Source organism: Petaurus breviceps, unplaced genomic scaffold (assembly GCF_028583685.1).
Source record: "Petaurus breviceps papuanus isolate PSGF00001 unplaced genomic scaffold, PetGlider_PUasm1.0 213, whole genome shotgun sequence".
Classification (NCBI taxonomy): Eukaryota; Metazoa; Chordata; class Mammalia; order Diprotodontia; family Petauridae; genus Petaurus; species Petaurus breviceps.
Window position 1 is genome coordinate 3,612,219 of NW_027185860.1, and position 18,530 is coordinate 3,630,748.

At 36.2% G+C, this 18,530-nt stretch overlaps 1 protein-coding gene across 1 annotated transcript in view; it reads right to left on the reverse strand.

Annotated features, from left to right (window-relative positions):
• Positions 1-18,530, reverse strand: part of GBE1 (1,4-alpha-glucan branching enzyme 1) — a 272,631-nt gene that overhangs the window by 218,861 nt on the left and 35,240 nt on the right. Inside the window, exon 2 of the mRNA XM_069093902.1 lies at positions 3,338-3,507. Within this exon, the coding sequence (XP_068950003.1) occupies positions 3,338-3,507 (170 nt within the window). The remainder of the gene's footprint in view (positions 1-3,337; positions 3,508-18,530) is intronic.

An 18,530-nucleotide genomic window follows, 5' to 3' on the forward strand; every position in this document is an offset into this window, starting at 1 on the left:
TGTGTGTGTGTGTGTGTGTGTGTGTGTGTGTGTGTGTGTGTGTGTGTTTCCTGCAGTATGGGTGCTTGGTTTTGTTTTTTAGCTTTGACATTCCTGGATGTTTTAAGTTTGGAGTTTCTTATACAAGGTAACCAGTGGATTCCATTTTTACTCTGGTTTTAACATATTCCCCTGGTCCTAATCTATATGAGCAATGTTCTTAATATTCAGATTTTTCACCTGGTCATGGTTTTTCATTAGTCCAATGATGATAAAATTATCTCTTTGACTTGTTTTCCATATCAATCACTTTTTTTTTAAAGTAATCAGGGTTAAGTAACTTGCTCAAGGTTACACGGCCAGTTATTTCTGGGTGTGGTGCTAAGTATCTGAGCCCAGATTTGATCCAGGTCATCCCGACACTGGAGCCAGTGCTCTTACTCACTGAGCCACCTGGCCGTCCCTAAGCAATCAGAGTTAAGTAACTTGCTCAAGGTTACACAGCCAGGTGTTTCAGGGTGGGTGCTGAGTGTCTGAGCCCGGGATTCGATCTCCAGGTCATCCCAACACTGGAGCTGGTGCTCTTACTCGCTGTGCTACCTGGCTGCCCCTCATATCAATCACTTTTGAGAGTAGATACCTTATATCTTCTTCTATTTTATCAATTTTTTTTACTGTGTGCTAATATTTCTTGTCTCATGAAAGTCCTTTAATTCTTATTGCTTCGTTCTATCTTTCAGGAAATCTGCTAATTAAGTATGGCTTCCTACATTTCAATTTTTTCATCCAAAGATTTTATTTCAGTTCTAATTTCATTTTTTATCTATTCTATCATTTCATCCAACTACTATTATATACCTTCTCTATCGGAGCCCCATTTTGCTCTGAAGCTCTGCTTATATTTGTTATGGAATTAATTTTTTCTTCTGAGCTTGTCTCTTGGGAGTTCTATAGTTCTTACAACTTCATGGTGTTTGGTGTCTTCTTCTATTCACTCATATTTTAGATTCAGTACATAGGCTGGGTCTCTGTGCCAGAGCCTCTGGCACTGTTGGTTGTTTTAGCAATTAGATTTGGTTCCCGTTGTAGAACAGATGCTGTTGCCACTCTAGATGGGGTAAACGGTAGGTACAATGGTTCATTTCCTTCTTGAGTCACTGAATCCCAACATACCTCAGTTTCATGTGGGTTTCAGCTCATCTCTGTCACCTTCCATAATCAGGAGTTAATTTTAGTCCCTACTGTAGCTCTGAAAGGTTGATGTCGAAGTTAATGTTGAAAACAATGCTGGTCTCTCCTACAAAGCCCTCAAACACAGTCTCCCAAACACTGATTTAGTCAACTCCTGCAGTAGCTCTCTCTGGAGCAGTTGGATGGCACTATGGATAGAGTGCCAGGCCTGGAATCAGGAAGACCTGAGTTCAAATCCAGCTACTAGCTGTGTGACCCTGGCAAGTTACTTGTTATTTATAAAAATTCCAAGGGAAATTCAAAGACTCCCAAGGTAGATGAGGCAAACTCATTTATTCTACAATCCTTGCAAGAAATGGGTACACTGCCTGCACAGCAACACACATCAAAGGCGAAAACTTGCAGCGTAAATCCCTGTCCCAAAATGTGATGACCCTCCCTCATTTCCTCACTGGCAGAGTACTTTGAGGTGGACAACTTCCTGGCATGCCTACTTCATGTTTCCCTTTGTCATGATTCCCCTCCCTCCATATATGCCCCCATAGATCACCTTAGCTCCTCCCAGGAAGGAGAAGATACTATTCATGAAACAATTAAACATGCATACTTAAAGCCTGGCTGACCTAGTTACCTTATCTTAACCACAGACCCAGTTTTGACTGGTTTTCCCCTTATTCTAAGAATTGTTTTTGCAAAAAGAGGCTAGCTCTTTGAAAAGAAAACACACTTCTCTGGACCTGTGTGGAAACAATATTTTTTTTTATACCTCATATCACTTAACCCCATTTGTCTTATCTGTAAAATTAGCTGGAGAAAGAAATGTCAAGCCACTACAGTATGCTCGCCAAGAAAATCCTAAATGGAGACATGCCTGACAAACCACAGCAGCAGCTCTCAATGACCTGTGGAATGCACAGATAAACTTGGTCTTCCTGTACAATGACCCAGAAGATCTTCTGTTTTGCCAAGAAAGCACTGGGATCTGGCTTCAGTCCATGATTACCAGATCTCAAAATGGCTTATACATCATTCCCAACCTCCCACAACCCAAGCACCCTTATTTGGAATGTCTAAGGGCATCAGGTCCACTTATCAGAGTTTGCACTGTTTTCTCTGGCACAAATTTCCTCCCATTCTCCTGGTCCTGGTCCTAACTTGCTACAGTTCCAAACAGCTTCTTGAACACTGAATCACTTTGGATCTCCCCTCAGGTCTTGGCACCTCTCTGCCCTGGAACAGGCTATCACCCTGGAATACCCCTCTGCACGACCGACCCACCCCTTATTTCTTCAATGGTGAGTTCTTCCTGTCTCTCTAGATGGTAAAAAGGCAAGGCCGGCCTGCCTTCATTCTTCTCCTTACCTTATTTCTGACTTTCTGGATTTCAAAACCATTCCCAGTGTTAAGATACTTCCTCCCTCCATTCTTCCTTTCTCCCCACTTCCTCAACCCCTCAACTGCTTTTCAGCTCTCTTGTATATGATGTTCTCCTCCAATGGAATGTAAGCTCCTTATGGGCAAGGAATGGATTTCTTTTTGCCGACATTTGCATACCAGCACTTAGCAGAGTGCCTCACACAGTTTCCTTCCCAATTTATTGGATCTTATACTGTCTTCTATGTTCAACCTACCTCTAAGCCACAGCCAGCTTCTGGCCAGCTCTTGGTTCAAAGACTGTTTAATTAGCCCACCATTGTAATACATGCAGGTAAATACTTAATAAACTGTTTTTCACTATATTATGAAAACATCAGTTCTTATATGCAAGAAAGAGAAGGAATTCCTTCTAGAGAGACAATATTCTCAAACCTGTGTTCCCAGCACCTGGATCGGTGTGCCTGGCACATAGCAGGTACTTCATAAATAATTGCTGTTCACAACTTGTTGATAAATAAATGAAGGTGGTGTTATGCAATGAAAAGAACACTAGATTTAGACTCAAAAGACCTGAGTTCAAATATTTGTAGGATTCTGAATAAATTAACTTACTTTTTCTGGACCTCAATTTCTTTATCTGTAAAATGAGGGCCTTTTCCAATTCTAAATGTATGATCTTATGATGCTATAAATTAATCTTTAATTAAGCACTTTAAATCCATACATGCTGCTTTTGTAAAAGAGGTAAGAAAAGCGTTGCTTTTACAATCACTTAATGAACAGTACTTACTAAAATCTCCAGTAAGAAACACTCCTTCTGCTCCTGGAGCCCATTCCTTACAATACAAACCACCATCAGCACATCTATGGACTCCAAATGTTTCATAGCTTTTGGAGAATTTATCAATACCACCTTCACTTTCTTCAATGTTTTTCAAAGTCTGGGTGAAGAGTTTATACCTTTGAAAATAAAGGTTAAAAAAAAAACTCAGCCAGAGGAATTTTACAATTATAACATTATTCAAGAAAAAGTATTAAATAAGGAAATAATAAAACAAACACATTATTTTCTGTTGGCATCCTCCATTGGTACATCCCCACTTTCCCCTTACTAAGATCAAGAAATAACTAGACCCCAGGATATCTAAGTGACCAGGCATTTTAATTGGCCAAAAACAGTGTGATGAAAATATTACTGCTATGAAGGGAACTATTTTTGGACAGTATTTTAAGTGGGTTAAAAAAGTTATGCTTACTTCAATCAAATACAGGTTCTCTGGAAGAAATTTAAACCGTTTTGTTTGGCAGGGATACACTCTAAAATCCTTAATCTATTTTCCCTTTCTAGTTTCATTTAACTACTTCTATGTTTATAAGGCATTCTGCTGAAGGCTGAAAACAATACAATGGCATTCTCCAAAGATGCTATTGAATTTTATTAAAGTGATATATTTGAGCAGGATCATTTATACAAAGGCACTATCAATCATGATGATAACTTGAATGTCATACACTTAAAAATAAACTAAACATTCTTGGATTTTTCTGGTTTAGATTTTTATGTTGGCAGGGCCAAATATCCTATTTATAAAAAATCCAATAGAACTAGAATTGCAATACTTTTAATGCATTAATTTGAATGTACATACACTATCCTCACAAGGTTAGTAATGCCAACGACTTCTATTACAGAAATATATATTCCATTCTGAAATCACCATGATTCAAAAAGATGTCTTGCCCTCTTCTAACCATAAACATCCCTAATATTTGTGCATAAATGGAACAGTAAATTTCTAAACTATGTTAAGACCTCTATAACCTAGAGCACCAAAAATTTAAATAACTGCATAATAATTAATTCAATATTAAAGGAAGATTTTATTTTGCATTCAAAGTCTAATTATTTCTTCACCTTTTTGTACAACAAATGCGTAATAGTACTTTTAATATAAAGCACAAACTTTGGGTTAATTTCTTAAAAGTAGAGTCAAATAAGAACATGCAATGATGGTCTATGATTTCAACAATGAAACAAACTTCCTGATTGTGTAGAAAAGTGGTGCACTATTGCTACAGGGTATTTCCTAAGAGAAGGCATTTTCTAGCAGCTGACCGCCTCAGGACAGCTCTGGAGGGCAGGCATCTCCCAGTGGCCAGACCTCCATAGCCCAAGGGAAACACGCCCAGCATATGTCAGCCACTACCACTAGGATGCCAGCTCTGCACCAGGCAAGCTTCCAGTCCCCGATAACCTCCCTCCAGCTTCCAGCATCTGATGCCCCAACAAACAAAGTAAGTGACCAGGCCCCTGGATCCCAGCACAAGAAGCAGGGGATAGTGCCCCCTGTGCTCCAGTGGAGAGATCAACTTTAAAAGTCAGAAAATCAGCAAACAAAATGAGCAAAAAAGCAGAAAAGAACACTGACCCTAGAAAATTGGTACAAGGACAGGAATATGACCAAACAAAAGAGAGAAAACATTATAAAATGCAAAATGGATAATTTTAATTACATTAAATTGAAAAGTGTTTGCATAGACAACGCCAATGCAACAATGATTAGAAGAGAAGGAGAAAGCTGGGAAACAATTTTTACAGACAGTGATTCTAATAAAGGCCTCATTTCTAAAATATATATTGAATTGCATCAAACTTACAAGAATACAAGTCATTTCCCAACTGATAAATGCTCCAAGGATATGAACAGGCAGTTTTCAGAGGAAGAAATTAAAGCGATCTATAGTCATATAAAAAGTGCACTAAATCACTACTGATTAGAGAAATGTAAAGTAAAACAACTCTAAGATACCACCTCACACCTATTAGATTGGCTAACATGACAAAACAGGAAAATTATAAATGCTAGAGAAGATGTGGGAAAATTGGGACATTAATATATTGTTGGTGAAGTCATGAATTGATCTAACCATTCTGGAGAACAATTTACCTATGCCCAAAGAGCTATAACACTGTGCATACCCTCTGATCTAGCAAAACCACTTCTAGGTCTGTATTGCCAAAGATATAATTAAAATGGGAAAACGACCCACATATACAAAAATATTTATAGCACCTCTTTTTGTGGTGACCAAGCACAAGAAAGTAAGGGTAAGTCCATCAATTGGGGAATGTCTCAGTAAGTTGTGGTATATGAGTGTAAATGGAATACTATTGTTCCATAAGAAATGATTAGTAGGCAGACTTCAGAAAAACCTAGAAAGATTTGCATGAATTGATGCTGAGTGAAGTGAGAAGAGCCAAGAAAACCTTGTACACAGTCAACAGCAACATTGTGCAATGACCAACAATGCAATGATCTAAGATAATTCCAAAAGACTAATGATAGAAAATGCTATCCACTTCAAGAGAAAGAACTATGGAGTCTGCAGGCAAATCAAAGTGTACTATTTTCTCTCTTTTTTTTTCTTTGCTTTTTTCTTTCTCAGGGTTTTTCCCCTCTGGTTCTAAAACATATATAGCCTATATCAGATTGCATGCCATCTTGGGGAGACTGGAAAGGGAAGGAAAGGGAGAAAATGTAAAACTCAAAATCTTATAAGAGTGAATGTTGAAAACGAAATTAAATTTAAAAAATTGTTTTAAAAAGAGTACTTCATAAACTGTAAGATATTGTTCCTGTGATGGTTTATTTTAACTACCTATTTTTTCTTCTGGTTACATAGTAGGATTCCATAAAAACAATAAAGATTTAATAAAATAAAAATGAATGTGTCAATTTAAACTTTAAATTCAGTCAACACCATTATTTTTTCAGTGATTATTATTTTCTTTTGGAGTAAATTCCATCATTTTCACCATCAAATTTAATAGTAACTTAAACCAAGTTAATTTTATAAGAATTAAAATAATCACAAAGGAAAAATCCCAATAACTTTATGTGATTATATAGAATATCTTTTTGATTAGCACATGTTATATGGTTGACTTCTCTTCTAATTCCTCCTCCTTGAACAACTAAATCAACAGAGAAAAGCTTATAAAAAAAGACTAAAGGAAGATATGAATAAAATTACCAGATAACGCAAATGACTTTATTGGATGTTTTGTAAGGGAAAAAAAAATACTTGGATCCAGAAACCAAATACTAGGATTTTAAATAACCTATAAATGAAAGATGTCTAAAATACTATATATCAAATATATTAATACTATATATCAATAATATTAAGTGACTGTCATTATGAAGGCCTGAGGTCCAGTATTACAAACTGTTATTAGAATTTGCAGTGAATTATTCCGTCTTTTTAATTTCTGAGTATTTAATAGAGTAATGATCTTTAAATCAAATGTTCCTTATCTCCTTGTTCCTTACCAGATGTCTACAAATATGTAGAAGACTGCTCCATTCACAAGAAATGTTCACATGATCTGGCCCTCCCTTCCCCTTAAGCTCTTATCCTATTTATACCCTCCCTTTCATGGAGTTCTAGTGGGTCATTGTATGGATAAAAGGTTCTTAATACAGCAATGTCATGATTTCTTAGGATGTTATTATGTAACTATACCTTCCATTTAAATAACACTTTTTAAGTTTTGTAAACTGCTTTACAGATGTTATCTTATTTTATCCTTAAAAGAACTCTGTTAAACACATGCTAGTATCATTTCCATTTTACAGATGAAGAAATTGAAGTAGAGGATGACACAGCTGCAAAAAAGCAGGCTGGGGGGTGGCCAGGTAGCACAGTGAGTAGTAAGAGCACTGGCTCCAGTGTTGGAATGACCTGGAGATCGAATCCTGGGCTCAGACACTTAGCACCCACTCAGAAACACCTGGCTGTGTAACCTTGAGCAAGTTACTTAACCCCAATTGCTTAGGGGCAGCCAGGCTCAGCGAGTAAGAGCACCGGCTCCAGTGTTGGGATGACCTGGATCAAATCCAGGCTCAGATACTCAGCACCACACCCAGAAATAACTGGCTGTGTAACCTTGAGCAAGTTACTTAACCCCGATTGCTTAATAAAAAAAATAAAATAAAATAAAGAGCAGGCTGGAATTCAATTCAAATCTTCTTATCCCTAGGTCCAAGCACTCTTATCAACTGTTCCATTGAACTACCTTGTCAAAATTTGTTCATTCATTTCCTAATTTATGGACATATCCTTAGTTTATAGTTTCTGCTACAACAAAAAGAGCTGCTATGAATATTTTTATACAAGGGAACTGTGTCTATCACTGACATCCTTGGAGTATATGGCTAATAGAGATATCAAGACGTCAAAATGCATGCACTATTTAGCAACTTTTGAGATGGTGTAGCAGCAAGCACCCCAGTGTCCCCAGGGTGCCTGCTCACACAGGTTCTTGGATCTGCTTTGTTAAAGGAAAGCAACTCAAAATGGGTTAACAAGCTTACTTTAATCAGTCAGACATATATCGTTTACCTTGTTCAGGAGAAAAGGTCAGCACCCTGAACCTCAAAGTATACAGGCATAATTATCAAGACAGAAACATCAAATAGACAGATTTCCAAACTGTCCAACCATTACATCCATACCCAGTCAACATCTGGGTTTCCACATTCTGGGTTTTTCAAAGCCGGGGGACTCTCAACATCGGCTTCCCAGAATTCAGATCAAATCACAGAACACTTCTCAAAGTGAGTCCCAAACCAAAGTTACACACCAGGGCTTATATAGCCTTCTCCTGGCTCAGAGAATGTAACAACCTTATTGACTCACTGGCCAATCAGGAAGTATCTACTGAAAAACAAGCCTCCCACCCCAGGCTTCAGGTGCACATTAGCCTAGGGGCAGGGAAGATCTTTAAAATTTACATTTCCATTACAGATGGTTTCAAATTACTTGTTTCTGTCCTCCAACAAGCTACTACAACAACTCTTATTTTCCATTTTTATCATCTTTGTCAATTTTGTATAAGGTAGAACATTGGAGGTAATTAATTTGTATTTCTCTAAATATCGGAATGGAGCATTTTTTTCATGATTTTTGCTAGATTAGACTTCTTTGAGATTTGAATGTTTGTATCCTATGACCACTTATCTATTGGGGAATAGCTCTCAATCTTATATATTTTCCTTATATGTCCTGAATGAGACTACACCAGAGAAACATGTTCTAAAGATTTTTCTCCACTTACCTCCAGTTAATTCTACATATATTGATTTCAATTTTAAAATTTTAATTTTATATAATCAAATGTCCATTTTGTCTCCCTTGATTATCCTTCAAAAAAACAAGTCTTCCCCAATTAACAGCTGCAAAAAGTATTTCCTTCTCTATTCGTCTAAATTATTTATGAAATGATGCTCTATATACTAGGTCATGCATCAATTGAAATGTGATTTGAAATGATGATCAAAACCTAATCAAACCACATTGCTTTCCACTTTTCCCAAAAACTTTTGTCAAATAGTGAATAGTTAACTGCAGGTAAAATCTTTGGGCTTACAAAACACTGTCTTACTTTGTTTCTGGATTTTTTTTAATGTAATTTCCTTCCCTGATCAACTTTTCTATTTCTTTTATCCAGTATACAACAGATTTGATGATTATTATTTTGCAATATATTTTCAGATCGGGCACTACAAGATTCCCTTCTCTGCCCCAGATCCACTGTAAAAGCCAGGAAAAAGTCAATCAAAATGAGTAAAAAGCAAAGACCATAGATTATTACTATGGGAACAGGAACAGGGAAGATTAAAAAAAAAAAAAAAGGAACCCAGAAGAGAATAGCATTGACACCATCTAGACATCTGAAATCTCAAAACTGAATGTGAACTGATCTCAAGCCCAAAAAGGATTCCTGGAAGAGCACAAGAAGAATTTTAAAATTCAAATTAAAGAGGGAGAAGAAAAACTGATTAATTCTTTGAAAAATACAAATGACAAAATGGAAAAAAAAATTCACTGAAGAAAACAATTACTTAAAAAGTAAAATTCACCAAATGGACAAGGAAGTACAAAACCTCACTGGAGGAAAAAAACTCCTTAAAAAGTAAAATTGGCCAAGTGGAAAAGGAGGTACAAAAGCTAACTGAAGAAAAACAATCTGTTAAAAATTAGAATTGGCCAAATAGAAGCTAATGACTCTATGAGACATCAAGAATTAGTCAAACAAAATCAAAAGAATGAAAAATAAAAGAAAATATAAAATATCTCATTGGATAAACAAGTGACCTGGAAAATAGATCCAGGAGAAATAATTTAACAATTACTGGTCTACATAAAAGCCATGATGAAAAAACCAGCATAGACAGTACCTTCCAAAAAAATAAATGAAAACTGCCCTGAGATCCTAGAACAAGTGGGTAAAATAGTCATTGGAAAAATACGCTGATCACTTCCTGAAAGAGATTCCAAATTGAAAACACCAAGAAATATTGTAGTCAAATTCCAGAATTATCAGTTCAAGGAGAAAATATGGCAAGCAGCCAGAAGGAAACAATTCAAATATCCTGGAACTACAGTCAGGATCACACAGGACCTAGCAGCCTCCGCATTAAAAGATCAGAAGCCCTAGAATATGGTATCCCATAAGGCAAAGGAGCTTGGATTACATCCAAGGATCAACTACCTAGCAAAATTGGGCATAAATTTTCAGGTAAGGAGATGGGCATTCAATTAAATAATGGACTTCCAGATGAAAAGGCCAGAGCTCAATGGAAGATTTGATTTTCAAATACAAGACTCAAGAGAGGCAAAAAAAGGGTAAACAGATTAAAAAAAAAAACATGTTATTCAATAAGGGCAAACTGTTTACATCCCTACATGAGAGGATGATACTTGTAAAGTTTGAGAACTGTATCTTTATTGTGACATTTAAAAGGGATATACACAGACAGAGGGTGTGGGTATAAATTAACTAATGAGATGACAAAAAAGCTAATTTAAAGGTGCCCAGGGATTGTAACGGGAGAAGAGGAAAGGAGGAGGCAGAAAAGGAAAAATAACATCACATGAAGAGTCACAAAAACATATTATAACAGAGGCAAAGAAGGGAGGGAGATGAGCATTGAACTTTACTCTCATCAGATTTGGTTCAAGGAGGGAATAACATACTCAGTTAAGTATAAAAATCTAACTTGCCCTATAGGCAGTAGGAGTGGAATGGGTAAAGAAGAGGGAAAGGGTGATTAGAAGGGAGGGAAGAAGTACTAAGAGAAAAAGGAAAGCAAAGGGAGGGGGGCTGATAGAAGGCAGGAAAGATTGAGGAAGGCAGTGGTCTAAAGCAAACCTCGTTTAAGGGGAGTAGGAGAGGGAAAAATAAAACATAAACGGGGGAAAATAAGATGAAAAAAAGACACAGATAGTAATCATAACTATGAATGTGAATGGGATGAACTCTGCAATAACACAGAAAGCAGATAGCAAAATGGATTAAAAACCATAATCCAGAATATGTTGTTTACAAGAAACACATAAGAAACGGGGGATACACACAGGGTAAACATAAAAGGCTGTAGCAGAATACATTATGCTTCAGCTGAAGTAAAAAAAGCAGGGGTAGAAATCCTAATCTCAGACAAAGCAAAAACAAAAATAGATCTAATCAAAAGAGAAAAGAAAGGAAACTATCTCCTGCTGAAAGGCTCCAGAGATGGGTAAGTGGTATCATTATTAACATATATGCACAAAGTGGTATAGCATCCAAATTCTTAGAAGAGAACGTGAGGGAGTTACAGAAAGAAATAGACAGCAAAACTATACTAGTGAGGGACCTTATATTCCCTGTCTCTGAACTTGATAAATCTACCCTCAAAACAAACAGGAAAGAAGTTAAGGAGGTGAATAGAATTTTAGAAAAGGTAGATATGGTAGACCTTACAGATACACAAAATTGACCATGTACTAGAGCATAAAAACATTACAATCCAGTGCTGAAAGGCAGAAATATTAAATGTGTCCTTTTAGGATCATGATGCAACAAAAACTATATGTAATAAAGGGTCATGGAAACTAAAAATTAATTGAAAACTAAATAATCTAAACCTAAAGAATGAGTGGGTCAAACAACAAATCATAGAAACAATCAATAACTTCATTCAAGAGAATGACAATAATGAGACAGCATACCAAAATTTATAGGATACAATAAGAGCGGTTCTAAGGGAAAGTTTTATCTCTGAATGTCTACATGAATAAAAGAGAGAAAGAGGGTATCAATGAATTGGGCATGCAAATGAAAAAGCTACAAAAAGAATAAACTAAAAAGCCTGAATTAAATACCAAATTAGAAATATTTAAAACCAAAGAACAGATTAATAAAACTGAAATTACGGAAATTATTGAACTAACAAATAAAACAGGGAGCTGGTTTTATGAAAAAAAAATCAATAAAACTGATGAAACTTTGATTTGATTTAAAAAAAGAAAATCAAATTATAGTATCAAAAATGAAAAGGGTGAATTCACCACCAATGAAGAGGAAATTAAAACAATAATTAGGAACTATTTTGTTCAATTGTATTGCCCATAAATTTAACAATCTCGGTGAAATGGATGAATATTTACAAGAATATATAAATAGCCCAGATTAACAGAAGAAGTAAAATATTAACCCCATCTCAGAAAAAGAAATTGAACAAGCCATCAATGAACTCCCTAGGAAAAAATCTCCAGGATCAGATGGATTTACAAATGAATTCTATCAAACATTTAAAGAACAATTTATTCCAATACTATATAGACTATTTGGGAAAATTGGCAGAGTTCTATCAAATTCTTTTTATGATACAAATATACTATTGATACCTAAACCATGAAGAGCCAAAACAGAGAAAGGAAATTATAGACCAATTTCCCCCATGAATATAGATGGAAAAATTTTAAATAAAATATTAGGAAAAAAATTATAGCAACTTAACACAAAAATACACTTTGATCAAGCAGAATTTATACCAGGAATGCAGGGCTGGTTCAATATTAGGAAAACTATCAGCATAAATTATCCTATCAACAATAAAACTAACAGAAACCACATGATTATCTGAAGAGATGCAAAAAAAAAACCTTTTAACAAAATACAATACCTATTCCTATTAAAAAAAAAAACTAGAAATCTTAAAAATAAATGATGCCTTCCTTAAAATAAGTAGCATCTACCTAAAACCTTCAGCAAGCATTATATGTAATGGAGATAAGTTATATGCATTTAGAAAAAGATAACGGGTGAAACAAGAATGTCATTTATCACTACTGTTATTCAGTATGGTACTAGAAACGTTAGCTTTAGCAATAAGAGAAGAAAAAGAAATTAAAGGTATTAAAATAGGCAAAGAAGAAACTGAATGTAGAAGCTGCTAGGTCTTATGTTATCCTGATTGCATTTCCACACAACTTAAATTGTTTCTTTCTGGCTGCTTGCAATATTTTCTCCTTGACCTGGGAACTCTGGAATTTGGCTACAATATTCCTAGGAGTTTTCCTTTTAGGACTTCTTTCAAGAGGATGGATTCTTTAAATTTCTATTTTACCCTCTGGTTCTAGAATATCAGGGCACTTTTCCTTGATAACTTGTTGAAAGATGATGTCTAGGCTCTTTTTTTGATAATGGTTTTCAGGTAGTCCAATAATTTTTAAATTATCTCTCAGCCAACTCTGTTTTAAATTCTCTCTCAGCCCACCCTGAACTGCATTCTTCTCTCTGACTGGTGCAACATGTCAACCTTCCACACTGTCTTGAGCTAGAAATTTGTTTCACTCTGTCTTTTTGTGGGTTCTATTACTCTAGAATTTGTTGAGTCATTTTTTACAAATATTTGGAGGGGTTTAGGGGGGAAACTCAAGGAAATCCCTACTTTCACTCCATCATCTTCTAAAATGTTTTTAATAGACGTGAGTGTTGTATCTCTTGAAATAATCGTGTGGCTTTTTCATTTTGCTATTAATATGGTACAATTGTCTTTTTGGACAATCTATCCCCCTCCCCCCCCCTCGCCACCCTGAACCTCTGCTTCTATCTGCTGTGCGTTACTCTTTTCTTTTTGTATGTCTTTGGACTGATAGTATTTCTTCACAGTTACAAGTATTCTGATTTACCTAAATGCCTAGTCTCTATCCCTCATTTAGTTCTCTATGCCAGGCCCAAGCTTTGCCCGGTTCCTTTCCACTCTTGGATGGGGTAGTCAGGTCCTGTCTACTGCTGATTTTGATGCCCTGGACTTCTGCTGCTGCTGGGTTCAACGTCCACCAAGAAGTCTACCCTAAGAGCACTGTAGGTATCAGTCCTAGCACAGTCCAGGGTCAGTGCTGGTTCTGCAGATCTTCCTTCCGTGCTTCTGGGTCAGAATGCAGCAAGTCTTCAGGATGAACCTGATTGATCCCCATCAGACGGCTCTGGCTCTTGGCATGGTCTGAGCACCGTGAGCTTAGATGTACATATCTCCCGACTCTCCATCCTTGTCAGAACACAGCGTTTTCAGTCACCCAGGAACAGAAAACAACAATAACTTGATTCATAGGCCAATTTTCCCATTTTTAAAAAATCTTCATGAAAATGTTCTAAATCAGTATCAACAGCGTTCTTAATGAGATCATGCGAATGGACCAGGATCATGTTCACTAATTATTTCCTATAGATCATTTCTTCATTGTAAAAACAAGTGACTAAGAGATAAATCACAGGGTTGATCACAAAATCCTTTAGTGCATTTAAAATGTAATTTCCGTGTGACTAACATAATATATGCCCTTATATGCACTCTATTGATATCTCTGTTTTAAATACACAAAATTTATACAAAGTCAAACAGTAATAAGAAAGCAAACGGCAAATGCTAACTAGATAACAACAGCAATAATAAAAGTTAAAAGGATAGAGCACATTAGACTGGGAATATTACCTGGAGAGAACAAGATCTCTCGTGGGCAGAAAATGGAAAGAAGGTACTCTTAAAAGTAGAAACTTCCAGGTTTAGGAATGCAAAAGGGCTATTAGAACAAAGGGAGTATATCACAGGAGGCTAATAATAGAGGGTTTTTATGAGGAATGGTAGCCCACAATAACCAGAAGGAAAGTGAAGAACTTGGTTATACAGGCCTTTCAATGTTCAAATGAAAAATCTAAACTTGTTTCTATAAGCCATATGAAGTGATTGAAGGCTTTTTTTGTTTCGTTTTGAATAAGGTTGTGATATGCCAAGATATAAGATTTAGGTCAGGTACCTACACATTTTCAGGAATACAGTTATCACATAAATCGAGAGACTCAAAAAAGAGCCTAAACCTCTGATTATTGCCAATGTATCTTTTTTTTCTAAAAGAAAAAGAAAAAAACTAACTATAGAGAAGCACCATCTTATTTCAGCCAAAAGGTGGTGAAACATTCAGTCAAATTTCTTCCTAGAAATCAGTAGACAAAGACTGTTAGCTCATGTTTCATATTACACAAGAGAAAATAAACTGAAAGGTCAGTTGAACAGTTACAGCATTGCCCTTTTCCAAAGTAATCAGCAGAGCATGTAGGAAAGACGTGAACACAAGCGTGACTAGAAAGATAGAAGCTGATAAAGAGCCATGCTTCCAAGAGTGAATGAAAAAACATTCTATACCTCCAGTGCTGACTAGGTGGACCATCCTGCAAATTTCACCTTTAATAAATCTGACTTATTACATTAAATGAAATTTTGTTCCTGTTAAAGTCAGGTTTTCACGTAACCAAAGCATCTCAGAATATCTAATATTGATCATTAATCATTTACCTAAGGAAGTTTCAAGAACTTCCTTAGGTAATATAGGTAAGGTAATATAGTTAAACTGTTTGGAATCCAGACAAGAGAGTCATTAAAACGAATTTCAAACTCAGTTTTATGATATTATTCTAATCACTAAATCCATTTAAAATTTAAAAGAATTTGACATCAAGAACTACAACATCCTAAGGAGGAACATAATGGGGAGAATATTAACTAAGAATGTCTATTTTAAATTACCCCCAAAAACACTGTCAGCAAGTCAGTTGTCTTTTTGTTTAATTAAATTTAATAATGAAAAAAACTTAAGAAATCACCTAATACAATCCCCTTCCTTTTATAAGTAACTAAGGCCTAGTGTCCTATTTTTAAATGACAAGAACAAATAAAAGTTTAAAAATTAAGGAAACTAAAATAAGTAAATTAGACTATACGGTTAACCAGACCAGTAGGACACCTACCATGCAGATCCCAAAATTAAATCTATCTGTGGCTCAAATTTTCTGTATTGGTTGCTTATTATTGCACAAATTCACCAGATAATTCCTTAATCTACTATTTGACCTTTTATTATCATTTCAGCAAGATATTATTACTTTGTATTATCAATAATAAAAATAACCTAGTTTTTAAAAATGTGGGAAAAAATCCTTAGAACTCCGAAAACCTCATTTGAGTCTGAATTTTAATTTATTTTTATGCTGCTACATGTAACAAAAGATCATAAAGCCCTATTGGAAGAAGCAAAAATTTTAATTAAAATACAGAAAAGTAAGATTTAATTCAATGATTTAAACAGAATGGATTAGGTAGGTTAAGACTCATAACGGCTATTTCCACTGCGTTTAATTTTGGTCTGGGCCAATAGAGAACACATTAGTGAAATAGCTTTTATTCAATCACCATTGATAAATGTAAGACCATCTGTTTCTTTTCAAATGTAGCCTAAAATGTGATGTTGTTTTTCCAAAATTAGTCACAGTGTATTTGTTCAAAGGTAATATTTTAAAAATCATGGAGAAAAAAGGGCAGAAGAGAATCACATTTAAGCTTTGTTTGTAAGCTGACTAATGTTCAAAATCTCTATAAATATCCTACCATCAGCACTATAGAACTTTATTTTTTATCATTCATGATTTCTTCCAAATTACTTTCTATATGTGAACTACAGTGTGTATTTAAAAATATTTTAATGACATTGAACCCTTGTACCAACTATATATATTTTAAAAAAGGACTCACTCCTTCACTTTCTCACCTTCTCTGTTAATTAAAATGTACCATCATAACCAGTCCTATCAATATAATTTTCTCAGTGTTATTAAAATATTTTTAAAGGAATTAGTTTCACAGTATACAAAGAAGGGAGGGGGAGGGAAGGGAGAAAAAGTAGGAAAGAAGTGAAGTAATAGGCTTGGACCAGATCCTAAAAGATTTGAAGAAAACTTTGTAAACTTTAAAGTGCTATACAAATGTAAACTATTGTAAAGATGGAACTGAAATAGAAAATCACTCCAAAGGCCAGGGAGAAGACTAGAGTGCGTAAAAACAAGCAGGCAGTAACTAATGATAAACAAGAAATTACAAAAAGAATACATAATGAAGGATGTCATGAAGAAAATATATGATAAAAAAAAGGAATATGGACAGATCATGTGGTAAAATTAAGGAATAATTACGAAAAGCTCATATTCTTCTCCACTGCTATCTTCACAATATCAGGAGAAACTGAGGAAGGCATCCAGAAAATGGGATGGATATCTTGTTGAAAACATGGCCAAGAGTTGCAGTGGATAGGGCAGACCCCAAATGGATGAAAAAAGGAAGCAACTCACCAGAGCTCTCCCAAGAACCCCTCAAAACACATTTAAATAATGCCCAAAAAACAATTCCTGGAGCTGCAAAAACCACAAAAGGGCAGGATGAAATAACTCTACAGCCAAAGGAAACTTAGAAGGTCAGCAGGAAAGGTCTATCACACCTGAGTTAGAGTGAGCAGGAGCAGGCCTTGGGAGCCAACTGAATCAGCAGTGCCAAAGGCTGCTTTCGGCACTCTCAGCCCACAGATGACAAGGGGGTCAAAAACTGGTCAGGAGGCCAGCAGAAGGGTCCCTGTGCTGTCACTGAGGCAGGACTATTGCTTTGCCCATACTCAGGCTCAGGTCGAAGTACTGGGTAGCAGACCCAGGGCACTAGCCCAGCAGAGCTTGCAGAAGCTGTGGAGCAGAAACCCTCCTCACAATTCCAGGACAGAAAGAGTGCTTGTGACTGCTCACAGGCAAGAACAAAGAGTAATACACACGTCTCCTCATATCATACCATCTTAGAAGAACTGAAAACTTACAGGTCCCTAGAAGTATCTCTGAAAACAGCTGCACAAAACCCCCAAAGTTTAGGACAATGTGCCCTCCACCCTGGAAGCAGAGGCCTATAAGGTAGGAAAATTAACAAACAACAGAAAAAATTCTAACTATAGAAAGTCACTGTGGTGACAAGGAAGATCAAAACACATACTGGGAAGAAGAAAGGCAATATTCCTACATTCATATCCTCCAAGAAAAACATGAATTGGTCTCAGGTCACAGAAGAGCTCAAAAAAGAATTTCAATATCAAGTAAAAGGGTCTAATAGAGCAAAAATTGGGGAGAGAAATGAGAGTGATACAAGAAAATCATCAAGAACAAAGTCAACAGTTTAGTAAAGGAGACACAAAAAAATAAGGAAGAAAATAATGCCTTAGAGAATTCTGGGAAGATGAAGGAGTAAGTCAGAAAACTTTGGGCTCCCCAAAAATAGAGAGAACATCATGTCAGAGCAGCAAAAATAAACACAGGAGAAAGCAGTTGTTCTAACACAATCTGAGAAGAGCCCAGAAAAGCGCTGACCTGCAGGGGTGGAGGGTTGGCAGGAGTGAAGTACAAACAGGTCAGGCAAACTCTGCAGAAGCAAAAACCACCAAGCCCTGGGGACAGCTGCGCCGAGAGGCAGTCTCAGCCTTAGAAACTTTCATCTCAAAGATAGTGTGGGTGTCTGAATGAAGAGTAGGAGAAGACTGAAAAAGTTTTTACTGTCAAGGGACCCTAGGAACTGGTGTGCTAACCACACATGTCTGGGGCTGTGGCTGTGGGGACAAGGAGTTAGCACAAACCTGAGTGCAGTAGCCAGGGCAGGAACCGTGTTGGCTGTGGACACTGGCCAACAGTAGAGACCCTGATTTCAGTCCCAGAGCTTGGGTTACAACCAAGGATCACCTATCCAGCGAAACTTAGCATAATCTTTTGGGCAAGGAGATGGTCATTCAATGATATA